Genomic DNA, 15520 nt, shown 5'->3' with positions numbered 1-15520 from the left:
AGGTGGTTCCATTCCCATGATGGGAAAGAAAGTGTGAAATCGTGCATGGGGAGACAGTGACCAGAGACCTGTCCTCGACTCAAATAGAAGATTTACTCGATTAAACTGCAAGACAGACTATTCCAAAATTAGTGCCTTTCATCTTAAAATTGGGCACAAGTTAACGTCCCACCACAACAAATTAAGTTAGTTTAACTTTTGCTCAATTGTTTGTAAACCTTAAGCAGCAGCATAGACCTTCACAAAAATGTATCCACTACCACTTCCTACTTTTAGAACTTACCATCATCCAAAGTTTTCTCATTGGTCCAGTTGGTTCGCTCCTTTACATTTTTAAAGTGCGGATGCTTCTCACTCAGGCCAGTGTCGAAGACCGCCACTCTGACATTAGCACCTATACATCAAGTGAGAGAAAAAGATTTATAGTTAAAGATCAGATTACTGGGAATGGCCTGCAGTAAAGAGAGAGAGGGGTACTGCAGTACCTCCTGTTCTCATTTACTGATCTAGTTGTGTGTGGTTGGCGAGACCCAACTCATGCGGCATTAACGAGTTATGTGAAGCGCGTAGGTTCAACTTTAAAGTCCAAATATCTGAAGCAAGCATTAGTGATTCCCGGCCAGGAGTGTAACAAAGGATTAAGCAGGAGTTGAAAACAACTACATTGTTTCCCTATAGAAATCTTCTTGCAAGCTAGATCCGGGTCACCTCACTTCGATGCTTGGGAGGATTGCTAATTGCACTACTCATGCTACTTTAGGCTGGATGAGATACAGGAGCCAGGGAAACCCCCGGCCGGGAGGAGGACATTACCTTGCCAAGATTAGACAGTGGGTTGCTTTCCGGTCTGAATGGGCGAAGTGCCCTAAAGCACTTCACGAATCAGAACAGCCTGTAAAAACAATAGCCTTTCAGCCACTACATTTGGAATATTGTCGTGTAAATGGGTACGTGGCCTTCCAGGGCAGGAGTGGTGGGCAGCCCTCCCAAAAGAGGCAGAAAATGGTCAGGCTGGCTCATGCATCTCAATGGGAGGATGGCATTAACACTTTTCCCATGGCTGCTTTTAGCTTCTAGTGCAGCCCTTGTTCGGGTTTCCACGGCTAAAGCATTTTGTCGTCTTAGGCAAGATCTTCAAATATTCATTGATAGTCAAACACCAGCAAGATCCTGCCCAGGGAAAATTACACAAGGTTGCTGTGTTTCTTCGGAGTCAAATTTGTGAAACATCTCTCCTTGGTTTCCCATCTTTCACTGTGCTAAGCGGTGGCGATGTAATCTGGAGGAGACCACCAAGCCCAGAGGAAGAACGAACAATACCACCACACCAACTGCACATTCTCCACTCGTCCCATGAAGTCAGATGAGACAGCATCCCACAGCAGACACAAATGCATTCTGCAAAATGTAGTGCTCTGCTCCAGTGTGACATCTTGCCCCACACCCCTATGAGGGTGTACTATAAATAATACCCCATAAACCTCACATCCTCCCACCTTTTTCTGTCTCAGACATAGGTCCCAACACGTTCTAGTAAAGCTCTTTTTGCCTATGTCCCGTAGATAGCAAGGCCATATTATATTACAAATGCTTCAAGATGCACCATGCTGCTTTGGGGCAGAAGACGAGGTCGTACTAGGAGGCTTCTGGTAGATGGATAGGGCTGAGGAAGCATTAACTGGACACAAAAAAGCACCAGCCCTACCTCCTCCAGTTTTGTAACTGAGGAATGTGGATGTTGCTGGAAGGTAACAAGGGATGACAGATTCATTCTGTCAACCATGTTTCTGACACAGAACGGAACACCCATCATAGAATGGGCCGTCACTATCAAGGTAGCTAGATTGGGTAACCTTGACAACAGGGAATGCCCGACACTGTGAACCAAGAGGCACCCAAGAAGACAGGTAAAGCTTTACGTTGCCTGACTTGGCATATTTCAGCCATTGCAATTATCAGGATGTGCAATAGTTCTGAATGTTTGGCACACCGCCTATCCATTTCAGCATCCTGAGCCGTTGTGTAAAGCACGATATAGAGAAGAGATAGAAAATAACTGTCAGAGACTGGGAGAAGGTGCATTCTTCCCCACTGTAACACCTTTGACAGAGAAAGGAAAGTGGTTTCTATGAAGGTGACCCAATGAGTAATAAAATTGCAGGAACCCAAACTAAAGGAGCATCTCAACTCCTGGAAAAATACCTTACATCTCTTTACAGTCTTGTGTGTGGGAAACAATGTCCCTCAGCTCCCAGCAAAGATGTAGCAGACACAGTTAATGAGAGATTTCTGAGTAAACTCGAGGGTCACCTACCCCAGAAGTGGGGGAATCGGTAAGACTATCACTAGTTTTTTATTTGGGATGGTTAGGTTTCAGATTTCCCATTTCGAACAGTTATTCAAGGTAGGTATGTATTCAAATGATCATGAAGGGTTGCCACACGCAGCACACAGTTGAATCCAAAGCTCATTACTTTCCTTTCAGGGAAGATGTCCATCCCAGGATTCGCTCAACAGCCCTCATCCAGGCACAGTGAAGTGATTTCCCAGATGTGATACTCGGACTTATGGATTAGATCATAGGTGACCTTCAGGTAAAGCTCTGGGGTGGTCAAAAGGTTTAAAATACTTTCATGGTATTTTAGAGTGTAAACCCCATCCCACACCACCTCCCCTACACCAGATAGGACCTTAAGTGAGGTTAAACCAGACTACGGATGTAAGGTTGAGGGAGGTACGTTGAACTTTTATAGCCTAAATGCCCTGCAGCACCACCTACCCAAAACCTTAATCTCTAGCCCAACAAAGATGAAGATTAAAGTAAGTGCAGGACACTCGCACATGGATGCTTCCTGCACGGGGAATGCACATCCTCGTGCACGAAACGTTACTGTATGAGTAGCCTGCACTGCCTTTAGTCTTCATCTTTGTAAAAAGAGTTTGGAGACTGGAATAAATGGAAGACTTTGGGAGTGGCTGCACGGGTTACCTCCCGACTATGCAAATTTTCAGTCGAGGCTTGATTAATCCCATAATATTACCAGTACGTATGCCTTCTTGTGGTTGTGCATCCTGGAGCTAGCTCAGGTGAGATCTACCTCCTCCTTTCTCCTGTGGTTCCAATAGGCCACACTCTGAAAACAGGAGGTGTTGGTAGTATTTTGTGACACCTGTAGGGTGTTGGTAAAGTCAATTGTACTGTTTTTTTTTTTTTTTAAATCAATTGAGTTATTGCTCAGTAAACTCAAGGTCACTGAGTTACAATAAGCTTTTTGTCTACAGTAAAAGATTGTTTTATCTCTTTAGTGATAATGTTACCTCCTTACATATCGTAATGCATTATAAACCCTTATTTTACACCAATCAAAGTGAGGAAATAAACTTAATGTCATAATTTTAAAACCAAAATTTAGCATGCATAAATACTAAAGAAAAATAACATGTTGTGAAAGTCAAATGCAAAATAATTTGTGACTTCACTGTCACAAACAAGAAGCGAACAGGGAGAGAAGGAGCTACACTCAAAGGCTTATCTTCTGATACAAGGGTATGATTGACAAGGTGTCTAATCTTAGATTAAGTATTACGCTTTAAGATTATACAATGTCTTTCCAGCATGCAACTACTAATATTGCATTTGCTTGTAATGAGTTTACCAAACATCCATACTTTTTACACATACACGCAAGGGAAATTTGACACCAAGGAACAAATGTGCAGTAGTATCAATTTTACTAACACAACCAAAATCTGCAATGCAAATGAGGCCTCGTGTTATCTCAATTCCTGAACTTTTCCAAAAAGCCAGTGAAATAAAGAAGCTTGGCAACTCTGTTGGTATAGGCATGTCAGAGTAAAATGAGAAAATGTTTTAAAAAACAAAATGTAGGAAGATTTACTTACAACATCAGAAACTCGTGTATTTCTAGGAATGCAGATGAGACAGGAAAGAATGCAGAGAAACTAGGTCCCTGAGCTTCATAATGGTAATGACCAATCATTTCTTTGCACCAGAGAGAGCAGAGGCAAATACCTTCGCCAAACTACAACACAATGCAGTTGCAGTTCCGACTGGGTTCGTTTTCATACCATGGCTCGACTCACTATTATGTGTAGCCAGAATTCCATTCAAACGGGGTGTAGGGTGAGAAAGATTAAGACAGTCAAAAACATAAACCACAATAGAGCAACAACAATGCCCTGCAGAGAATGCAGTCTAGAAAGAGGAAAGGTAATTTGGTCCAACATTCACCACAGGACATCTGAAGTCTGTGCATTAGGTGAGAAAAATTATGTGAACTTCACACCTACACCTCCACGGATGCTACTCATTCAGCAACTAAGAAATATAACTGGGGTAGTCAGAGACATAGATAATGGCATTGTTAACAACCCAATGAGCCAACACTCTATAAATGGGACCATACCCATCCCATCCACCTGACACCGACCCGCCACATAAAATGAGCGGAGAAACCCTCAGCAGTCTGAAGAACATTCAAATACCTGTGTATCCCATTTGCCAGAGGACATCCGCCTGTAGTGTTTGAGCCACCTGCCGTGGTATTGCTCGCAGTAACCGCCGACTTGAATGCCTGCCAGTTGCATGCCAAAACCCAAGGCCAATGGAGAGACTTGCCCTTCTAAGGGGACGTGATGACTGCCATTTCTGGGACCACTTGGTTTCGTTGCAGGGAATGGATGGTTCAGCTAGGGAAGAAAAGACAGAAAGGACATTAGATGTGCAGCAATAAGAGTTAACCTAAGCAAACACAAGCTCTAATGGAGTGTATCAAAGGTTTCTATTGAAACCTAATCAATCAAGACTGCCACTATTCTCATAAAAGGACACAGGTTGCTGCAAACATTAAATAGAGGGAGACAAGGTGAATTATGAACATTGAAATCGTTTAACAGAATAGTGATCTTAAGCCACATCCACCTGTAAGATGAGCAACAGAAAAATCCTAAAGCTTGGAACAAAAATCTACATTATGGAAGCGAAAACTTCAAATCAGGTGTTCTCCGTCATATGGAGAGTGCTGTATTTGAGAAATCATGCAGCAGTGCGGGGAAAAGCTTTACAGCAAATCCATTCCTAATAACCAATATGGATAATGCAGGTGGTCTCAAGGTAATACCGCAACACTTTGCAATGTGAAAGTCTAAACAAACAACCCAAATTACTGCACATTCTCTCTCAATTTTATATTCTGCCTTCTTACTGCTCTCTGGGGCGCTTCAATTTTGCCAACTACAGCTTTCCATCCTTGCTAGGATTTATTATGACAGATACCCTCAATGTATGTGACACTTCGGTCCTTTTCTCTAGGATACAACCTATGAGTTAAGAAACTCCTTTGGCTTCTACGGTTTCCAAATCAAAGTATTGTTCTAAGAATTCAATACACTGCTTCGGGTTCTTAAAACTACTGAAATCAGCAGCCCATACAAAAGGAAATAAAGTAAAATGGATTTGATGCACTTGAGAAAGAACAAGGAAAGGGTAAGGGCACGTGATAAATTAAGGTATAGGAAATGTGTCCACGCTTCTCGTAGAACAAGTTACTTACCTTCGGTAACGATATATCTGTAAGAAACATTAGTTAGGGTTAGATTCCTTACCTTAGAATATCCCCAGGCGTCAGTCTGGATCCGGAAACTTTTGCGTAGCAGTACCCCTGCGCGTCGGTAGGCGTCGTCTGCAGGCGTCCCCTGCGGCTCCGCGTCAGTCGTCGGCGTCGTGCGCTGTGATGACGTCGCTGGAGTATATAGACGCCGCCTACGCGCGCTGACGTCAGTTCTTTGTACACAGCTTTTCCGCGCCAGAACACGCAGAGCCATGTGAGAACCAACACTGGTGCCATTTGAAACTAGGGCCCTGAAAGGGATGTCCTTAACCCTAGGTATCAGTTCGCAGAACGGGGAGGATGGGTGGGTTCGGTAAGGAATCTAACACTAACTAATGTTTCTTACAGATATATCGTTACCGAAGGTAAGTAACTTGTTCATCTGAAAGAAACACGTTAGTGTTAGATTCCTTACCTTAGAATAGATACCCCAGCAATACCAACTCCGGTGGTGGGTCTGCGAACCAATACATTCCTACACCAGAAAGTCCTGGAGGACAGAACGGCCAAAGAAGCCATCCCTCCGGACTTGACTGTCCAGGCAGTAGTGCCTCGCAAAGGTGTGCAGCGAGGCCCACGTAGCCGCCTGGCAAATGTCCTGCAAGGGGACTCCCCGGCCCAGGGCAGTAGTAGCCGCCGTGGCCCGAGTGGAATGGGCCCTCAGCCCAACAGGAGGCTCCTTCTGAGCCAAAGAGTAGCACGCTTTGATGCACAGAACGACCCACCGAGAGATGGTCCGTTTATGTACCGCCCGTCCCTTCTTCGCACCCACGTAGCCAACAAACAGTTGGTCATCCACCCGGAACTGGCGTGTGCGATGCATATAAAATGAAAGCGCACGTTTTGGGTCCAGACGATGGAGCCGCTCTTCATCCTTCGAAGGATGCGGAGGCGGGAAGAAGGAGGGGAGGGTGATGGACTGCCCGATGTGAAAAGCAGAAACTACTTTGGGCAGGAAAGAAGGTCTAGTCCTTAGAACCACCTTGTCAGGATGAATGGACAGGAAAGGAGGTTTGACAGAAAGAGCCTGGAGCTCACTCACTCTCCTGGCAGAGGTGATGGCAACCAGGAAAGCCGTCTTTAAAGTCAAGAGACGGAGAGGACAAGAATGAAGGGGCTCAAAGGGAGCACACATCAAATAGGTCAGAACCAGGTTCAAGTCCCACTGAGGAATCACAAACGGAACAGGTGGATACATGTGTGTGATGCCCTTCAAGAATCCCGTTACAATCGGGGACTTGAACAAAGAAGGTTGATCAGGCAGCCTCAAAAAGGCTGAAAGAGCAGAAAGATAGCCCTTGATAGTGCCCAGAGCAGAGCCCTGCTGGGCAAGAGAGAGAAGAAACAGAAGAACCTCGGAAAGAGGGGCAGAAAGAGGATCCACAGCCTTTGCTGTGCACCATGCCACAAATCTGTTCCACCAACAGGCGTATACCGACTTTGTGGAGGGACACCTGGCTGCCAGAATTACATCACAGACTTCAGGAGGCAAGTCAAATGGCCTCAACTGCCGCCGCTCAATCTCCAAGCATGGAGGTGGAGACTGGACAGGTTCGGGTGGAGGACCGTCCCCTGCTGCTGCGACAGAAGGTCAGGCGAATCGGGGGACCGACTGACATGCTGAGTAGCTCGGGATACCAGTACCTTCGAGCCCAGTCCGGAGCCACAAGGATAACTTGGGCCCGGTCGTGCCTGATCTTCTTCAGCACTCTGGGCAGAAGTGGTATAGGCGGAAAGGCGTATAACAGACCGCAACTCCACTTGCGCCGAAAGGCGTCGCCGTGCGAGTGCCGTCTTGGAAACTCCAACGCGCAGAACTGATGATATTGCGCGTTCTCTTCTGTGGCGAATAGATCTAACCAACGCTCTCCCCATTGCAGAAAGAGGCCTCGCGCCACGTCTGAGTTCAGACGCCACTCGTGATCCATCGAGCACCGACGGCTGAGTTTGTCCGCCCTGGCGTTCAGAGAACCTGCCAGGTGTTGAACCGTCAGAGTCACGCCCTGACGTTCCAGCCACTGCCAGAGGCGCAGAGCCTCCTGGCAAAGGAGACTAATCTAGACGAATCGCCCGTAGCTCCAACAGATTGATATGGAGCCGGGATTCCGCCGGAGACCAGATGCCTCTGATCTCCGCCTCTCCCAAGTGGCCTCCCCAGCCCTGGAGGGACGCGTCCGTCACGACAACGTGCTCCGGTTGGGGAAGGGAGAGGGATCTGCCTGTGACCCAATCGCGGTCCGTAAACCACCACTGCAGTTGTCTCGCAGTGCCCTCCGAGATCAAGACGTGGTCGGACAAGTTGCCCTGATGCTGGGCCCACTGCAACTTCAGGTCCCACTGCAGAGCCCGCATCCGCCACCGGGCGTGATGCACCAGAAGGATGCAGGAAGCCATCAGCGACAGCAGCCGCAGCGTCAACCTGACCGAAACCCGGGATAGCGGCTGAAAGATGGGAATCAAAGCCTGTATATCTCGGACCCGCCGTTCCGGAGGATAAACCCAAAACTGCGCTGAGTCCAGAACCGCTCCGATGAAAAGGAGCTTTTGAGAGGGACACAGGTGTGATTTCGGCACATTGATGGAGAACCCCAGGTCGTGCAAGAGGTCTGCCGTCATCTGAAGGTGGTGGACGACTGTCTGGGGCGAGCCCGCCTTCAACAACCAGTCGTCTAGGTAGGGGAAGACTGAAACCCCTAACCTGCGCAGACGGGCTGCGACCACCGCCAACACCTTTGTGAACACCCGTGGGGCGCTGGTAAGGCCGAAGGGGAGCACGATAAACTGAAAGTGCTCCTGGCCTACCGTGAACCGCAGGTAACGCCGGTGGGCCGGCAGGACGGGGATGTGAAAATACGCATCCTGCAAGTCCAACGCTACCATCCAGTCTTGCGGGTCTAGAGCAGCCAAGACCTGATCTAATGTCAACATCTTGAACTTCTCCTTCCGAAGGAAGCCGTTGACGTTCCGCAGATCCAAGATAGGACGTAGGCCCCCTTTGCCCTTCTTGGGCACCAGAAAGTAGTGGGAATAGCAACCACGCCCTACTTCTGGCCCAGGAACGCGCTCGATGGCCCCCTTGGCCAAGAGGGCCGCAACTTCCTCCTGCAGAAGTGTCAAGTGGTCCCCCGATACACGGTGGTTCTGCGGTGGCATGGCTGGAGGAGTGGTCTCGAAGGGGAGGGAGTAGCCCCTTCGGACGAGTTGCAGCACCCACCTGTCCGATGTGATTGTGCGCCAGCGGGCGTGGTGATGGCGAACCCTGCCACCCACTGGCGTCACATGGGCCTGAAAGCACGGACTAGGAGGATTTGGAGGCAGATGCTGCGGGGGGAGGTGTGGCCTGACCCCGCCGTTGACCCCGACCGCCTCCACGGCGGATTCCACGGCCGCCACCGCGTTGAAAAGATTGTTGCGGCGCGTGGCTGGCAGCACGTGTGGGGACGCCCCTTCCTTGGCCACGAAAGGAGCGAAACGAACCCATTTGCTGGCGCTGGGTCGAGAGACCCAAGGACTTAGCCGTGACTCTGGAGTCCTTGAAGCGTTCCAGCGCGTGGTCCGCCTTGTCACCAAACAGGCGACAGCCATCAAACGGCATGTCCATCAAGGCATTCTGGACATCTGCCGAGAAGTTGGCGGATCTCAGCCAGGCGTGACGACGAATTGCCACCGTCGTGGACATCGCTCTGCCCAGCGAGTCGGTCGTATTAAGACCACACCGTATGGAATATTTTGCTGCATCTCGGCCCTCAGCCACAGCCTTGCCGAGCTTCGCCCGCACCTCCATGGGGCATTCTGGCAGCAGTTCCGCGACCGTATCCCACACAGAGTGGGTGTAGCGGTCCAAGAGGCAAGCGGTGTTGCAAGACCGCAGTCCCAAACTCAGGGACGAGAAGACCTTCTTGCCATACTGGTCATACCTCTTAGATTCCCGGTCGGGCGGGGCCGACGGGAATGCGGTCTGGGAAGTCGAGGCCTGGATCACCAGACTCTCAGGGGTGGGAAGGGTGGACAGGAACTTGGGGTCATCCGGACAAGGACGGTGGCGTCTGGCCACGTTCCGATCAACAGGCGAACCTGAAGAGGGCCTGGACCACGTGCCCAACAGAACGTCTGACAAGGCTTCGTTAAACGGCAGCAGTGGCTCCTGTGGGCATGACTGCGGTTTGAAGACCTCAGTGAGGATGGTAGGCCTCACGGCCGCGACGGGGAGCTCAAGGTGTAAGGCCTTGGCAGCCCTCATCAACACCACTGAATAAGCAGCTCCCTCCTCCGATGCCACGGAAGGAGGAGAGACAAAGCCAGGGTTAGGAGAGTCGTCCAGACCACTGGCATCACCCAAATCACCTGTCCAGTCCACGTCGTACTGACACTCACGTGACAGAGGGTCCTCAGACCCCTCCCAACCCTCTCTGTACTCTACATCATCTCCATATTCGGAGTCAACAATGTAGACCGGCTCCTCGGGGTTCACATGCCCCATCGGCGTCGAGCCCGGCGGCGAGCGACGTCGGTCCGACTCCGCGTCCGGATTCGGGGAGGGTATGGGGACGACGCCACCCGGAGCCGGCACATGAGAACCGGCGCCGCGCGGAGACGGCGTCGGGGGTAACCCCGATGGAATCGGCGCCGGAGAGGCCGGCAGACCAGCCGGCGTCGACCCCGAAGGCCCTTGCGGCGCCGGGGTCGGAGCAGTCGGCTGCACCGGGGCCGGAGCACCCGATGGCGTCGAGTCAGGGACACCCGAACCGCCAGGGCCCCCAGGCGGTAGCACTGGGCCCGAAGGCGCCGTAGGCCCCGTCGGAGAAGCGAGCGCCCTCATGGCCATGAGGAACGCCTCGATCTCCTCAGGCGTCGCACCTTGCCCAGGGACCGGAGGGTATGGAGCAGGCCGCGCCGGCGACTCTCGCGGAGCCGCGGGGTTGGGGTCACCCGAACCCCCGGCCGCGTCGTGCGAGCGTCGGGGGGAGTCGGGGGTACGATGACGACGCCCCGACTTAGTGTTTCTTACCTGAAGAGCCCGACGAATGGTGACGACTTCCGGAGCGCCCGGCGCGGCTCTGCGACCGCTCCCTCGAACGCCCCCTGGACCTCCGGCCGGACCGTGACCGCTCCCGACGCGGGGCCGACACCCGGAGCTCGAGTAGCTTGCGGGACCGCTCCCGTCTAGCCTTATTAGTCAGAGCCCGGCAATCGACGCAGGCGTCCACGTCGTGGTCGGGCCCAGGCACCGGAGGCAGAGTCGGTGATGGTCCGTGACCGACATCGTGCGGTCACAACCGTCACAATTCTTGAAACCGGGCATCCTACCAGGCACCAAAAGAGATATAGAAGTTAACAAACTTGGTCAAAGACCGGAGTACTGCTCTTCGGATCTGCGCTTACTGGCGCGAAAAAAAGAAGAACTGACGTCAGCGCGCGGAGGCGGCGTCTATGTACTCCAGCGACGTCATCACGGCGCACGACGCCAACGACGGACGCGGAGGCGCAGGGGACGCCTGCAGACGACGCCTACCGACGCGCAGGGGTACTGCTACGCAAAAGTTTCCGGATCCAGACTGACGCCTGGGGATATTCTAAGGTAAGGAATCTAACACTAACGTGTTTCTTTCAGATGAGCGTTTTTAATTTCCGCCATTAAATTGAAGTAAAGGAAAAACGTTGCAGAAACATTGAAATGTTGCCAATCCTCAAAAACCCGTTAACCCGTTCACTGCAGGTGGGAGGGCTGCAGAAACAAAGATGTTTCCCCATTGGTTACTAATAATATTAACAATAATTAGTATAATAAATTTACTAATAATACATATACTAATAAATATACTAATAATTACACTAAGAATAATTATTATACTAAGAAGAAGAATTACACTAAGAATAATTATACTACAGATAATAATAATAATACCAATAATAATAAAGCATTGACAAGGTGTAAGAAGTTCAAAATCCTGTCATGTCAAACCACACAGCTTCAATAATGCAAACCTGGGCTCAATCCCTGAAAGCGTACGCCACATTGCAGACAAGCTTAATAATTTTTTTTAAGTGTATACAGTATTTAGCAGTTCTAAAAGAACTAAAAAGTCAAAAGACAACATGAGGAAAATCTAACAATCTATTTCGAAAATGAAGAAAACAATTAGAAAATGATACCAAATTATTGAAATCCAATAAGAAAACAAGACATATGAATTTAAAGTTTTTTAGGTTAAAAAGCGGCAATAAACTATATAGCATCTATGAGTGATGTAGATCAGGACTTCAGCACAAGGCAAGGTTAATGGCAACAAACCGGAGGCTGGCTAAGCCGAGTGTAAGGGCCCGGCCAAAGAACGTACCTTCTGACTTAGATGTTTTACCAGCAGGGCTACGTTGAATGCTGTGTCCAATGAAGACCTCTCAAAGTTTGATACCGTTTGGCTAAGGTCCTGCTCAGACAGCTGGTTTATGCAAGGCAATTTCCAAACAGAAAAAATAAAATTTTACACCCCAAGCCCTCTTGGCAGCTAGAATAATTTAGCACCTTCAAAATGTACTTTTTGGAGCTATAATACCTCCAGCGGGACTTGCCTAGAAGCTGTGGTTGGGCAGGGTCGAACTTGCTTATAGGGCAATGACGCAGTACCCGATGGGCTGATCTGATAGTTCAGTGTGTAGGCCGTTTATTTTTAATTTTTTAGAAGTTTATTGGCCAGTATTATGGCAAAGCGAGCCAGTTTTTAATGTCTCCCATACCTTGCAAAATACCCGTACAGCATGTCTTTACAATTTCAAAACTGGCCTAATCTGCAAATGTTGACCATTTGTTTTAGCTATCTGGTTCACTAATGAGGGCTTCTTTTTATTTGGGTCCTTGGACTATTTTTTGTCCCAGGTCAACCTCAAGGCTGGGCAAGTCGGATCGAAGCCAGATACCTTTGATACGAGGGTCCTGTGAAGCCTTCTTTTGGGCAGCAAAGAGCTCCTAGTGAGTCCAACCTGATTTTCTAGCCCATCAAGGTAGCACCTTGGGTGATTAGTCCCAGTTCACCGGTGGTTGAACATTTTCTACGTCCCAACTATTTCACCTTTTTGTAGCTATTCCGCTTAGTCACTTCTAAGGCTCCTAGGACCTCAGGGACAGCTCTCACGAGTACAGGGCCACCTCAAGAAGAGGACACTAGCACAATCCATCCAGGGTCCATTGCCAACTTATCTCCCCAAGTAAAGACCTCTTACAGCTTTTGATGTCCCTGCAGTCCTGCAGGAAGTCAGACAATCAACGCAGAAGTCCACTTCCTAGTCCTGGGTACCAGTAGTCAGGCCTTCGGGCTACACACAAGTCCGACAACAGGTTTCTTCCTGTTCTGATGATCTGCATATCCAGATATGTTCTGAGGAACTGTGGAGGAGGAGCTGCTTTTGTTCAATTCACTAGCCAGTGGGTGTGGGTAACTCCTGGACACTTCCTAAACAGTGGGTAAATAGTTCCCAGGGCAACCAGTCTCTTTTTTAGTACATCCTATTTGCCTGACTATAGACCTTTCAACACCATTATCCGTGGAATCCACCATGGCAGAACCATACAGCCCCTGGAGCAGGCTAGTGACCCACCCAAGGATGTCTCCAGGGTAATGAACAGTCCCCTCATTATCAACTATACCACACTATTTCTGGGAGCAGCTCCTCCCAGACGTGAAATTGAGCCAGGATAGCCAGTGTCCCCAGGGCCTAAAAGGTCCCTCTTCCTCAGGCCTCACGTATCACTAAACAATAAACAGGGCTCACTGTAGTTACTTTCAAATTAATATAGTTCTTGGGCTCTCCTCAACTGCCCTTCCTGAAGTAAGCTGGGTAACATCTCATTCAAGTCATCCTGTCAAGCTCAATCCATGGTCTCGGGTTGTGAAGCAGTTTTTTATACCTCAAAGGGAAGCACGATAGGGAGAGCAGCTGCAAGAAAGCTAAAGCAAATTAGCCTACTGGAGCTTCAAGCTGGAAAAGAATAACTGTCTACAAGTTACTTTTGCTGTATATTTATCAAAGAGCCAACTTCACGATTGGACTGAATATTTAATGACTCCACAGTGGTTGAATGGGCTCCCTAGCTTATTCTAAAACATAGTTTTAAAAAAATTGAATTTTATTGGTGCTTTAATTTTCCGCATAGAAATGGCTACTACACTATACAGTAAAAATAACACCAAGAGGCTAGTCACTATAGGAACATGCCAACCTTATAACGCCTACAGGTTTCTGCCTCAAATACTAGGCATTCTACCTTGTGTAGTAGAAGGCCTACTTGGGGCTGATCTACTTAATATTCTACAAGTTGGGTACCTTCCAGCCAAAAAAGGTTGTGTTGACAAGACCGTCAACAGGGCTAAAAGCTGCAGCACTCAACCGACACAGAGGCCTGATGGCATGTTTGCCTTGTCAGCATAGTGGACGGCACAATCTAGGTTTCAGTTTACAAGTGACATTTAACCTTCCATGCCATTAGGGCAGTTCCTGCACCATCAACAATGGCCTTTCTGGAAAATTAAAGATGTGAACTGTGGATTATCCAATGTTACCATGTTTTAAAGGTCAACAGTGCCCCTGTGTATAGAGATAACATTTAGGAATATTATATATATATATATATATATATTCCTAAATGTTATATATATATATATATATAAATATATATATATATATATATATATCTATCTATATCTATATCTATATACTTTTTTTTTTTTTTTTTTTACAGCACCAGTCACAAAAAAAGGGTGACCATGCAAAAAGAGGCATATGCTCACACTCTCCTCTGACCTCCCCCACCAAGCTAATAGACGCGAATCCACTTAGCTATTTCTCTAGGCCTTTCCCATTGTTTCACCGGAAGGAATGAGGGAAAAGTAATCTGAGCTGGCGTGGCCCGTCTGGGAGCACATTCCAGTGTTAAAGCCCATTCATCACAGAGAGACGGAACACCTCAACAGTTTTGGACCTTCTCTCATTCATTGACTTTCTCATCACTGCCACTCTGTCAATTTCAGACCCAGTCATCAACGTCCTCACGGGGAACTGTTATCTGGAGAACCACCATGGGAGAAGCGGTCCCCATCCTACCCACAGAAGAAACTCACCATGTTAACAGTATCATCAAGACCAACAAGGTGATTTAGCCAATCCTACCTCCCAAGTCAGATTTCTGTGCCCAGTTCAGGGTCAACTCTGTCCAAAAGGCAATCAACAAGCAGAAACAACAGCTGCCAGTTTAAGTAACAGGCAACTGGCTAAACTACTGTGCCGAGTGTAGACCTTAATTCTACCATGTGGGCTAGCAAGTAATGATGTACTGATTTTGGAGGCCTCTATGCCCTCCTTGGGATCTCAAAGCAGAAGATTGCGACATCAGGCTGAAGACTCCCTGAAGACACCCTCCTACCTCAACCTCAGGGGTGATTCAGCTCAGAATCTGTACCCAGACACTGAATATTTGCCTGTTGTGAGAAAGTGGATAATTATTTGAGGTAGACGGTATCCTCTTCAAGTAATAATGGCACTAGTTCTTACTAGGTCTATTTTGGTATTAATAATTTAAACTGGAGCTCAACCCATGGTAGCTGTAGCATAGACCAGAGAGGCTTAAATGAAATGAAATGTGAGAAGCCTTTTTAAGTACTAAAACAGAATACATAGAACAATAAAAACCCCACTCAATGTATAAAAACAGAACATGTTAACAAGCAAAAATCTTATGTAGGGATCTGGAGCTATGATTTCTGGAAGTTTTAAATGTTTCTAATGCTAAATAGTGCAAAGCGCCACCCACAAGTATCTGGAAAAGCTAGACCTGTCAAAGTCAAAAGGTAAGGCAACTGCAATGGAGCGCGGGTCATATACAGGGATCAGGTTCCGGT

At 48.3% G+C, this 15520-nt stretch overlaps 1 protein-coding gene across 1 annotated transcript in view; it reads right to left on the bottom strand.

Annotated features, from left to right (window-relative positions):
• The window catches only part of MBTPS1 (membrane bound transcription factor peptidase, site 1), a gene marked incomplete at its 5' end in the record, with an annotated part of 218955 nt that overhangs the window by 176898 nt on the left and 26537 nt on the right, over positions 1-15520 (bottom strand). Inside the window, 2 exons of the mRNA XM_086949849.1 lie at positions 284-394; positions 4507-4710. Coding sequence (XP_086805975.1) covers positions 284-394; positions 4507-4710 — 315 coding nt within the window. The remainder of the gene's footprint in view (positions 1-283; positions 395-4506; positions 4711-15520) is intronic.

The sequence above is a fragment of the Lissotriton vulgaris genome, unplaced genomic scaffold (genome assembly GCF_964263255.1).
Source record: "Lissotriton vulgaris unplaced genomic scaffold, aLisVul1.2 SCAFFOLD_912, whole genome shotgun sequence".
Taxonomy (NCBI): domain Eukaryota; kingdom Metazoa; phylum Chordata; class Amphibia; order Caudata; family Salamandridae; genus Lissotriton; species Lissotriton vulgaris.
Note: the sequence above shows the minus strand (reverse complement) of the source record. Positions and strands in the feature narration are given on the sequence as shown.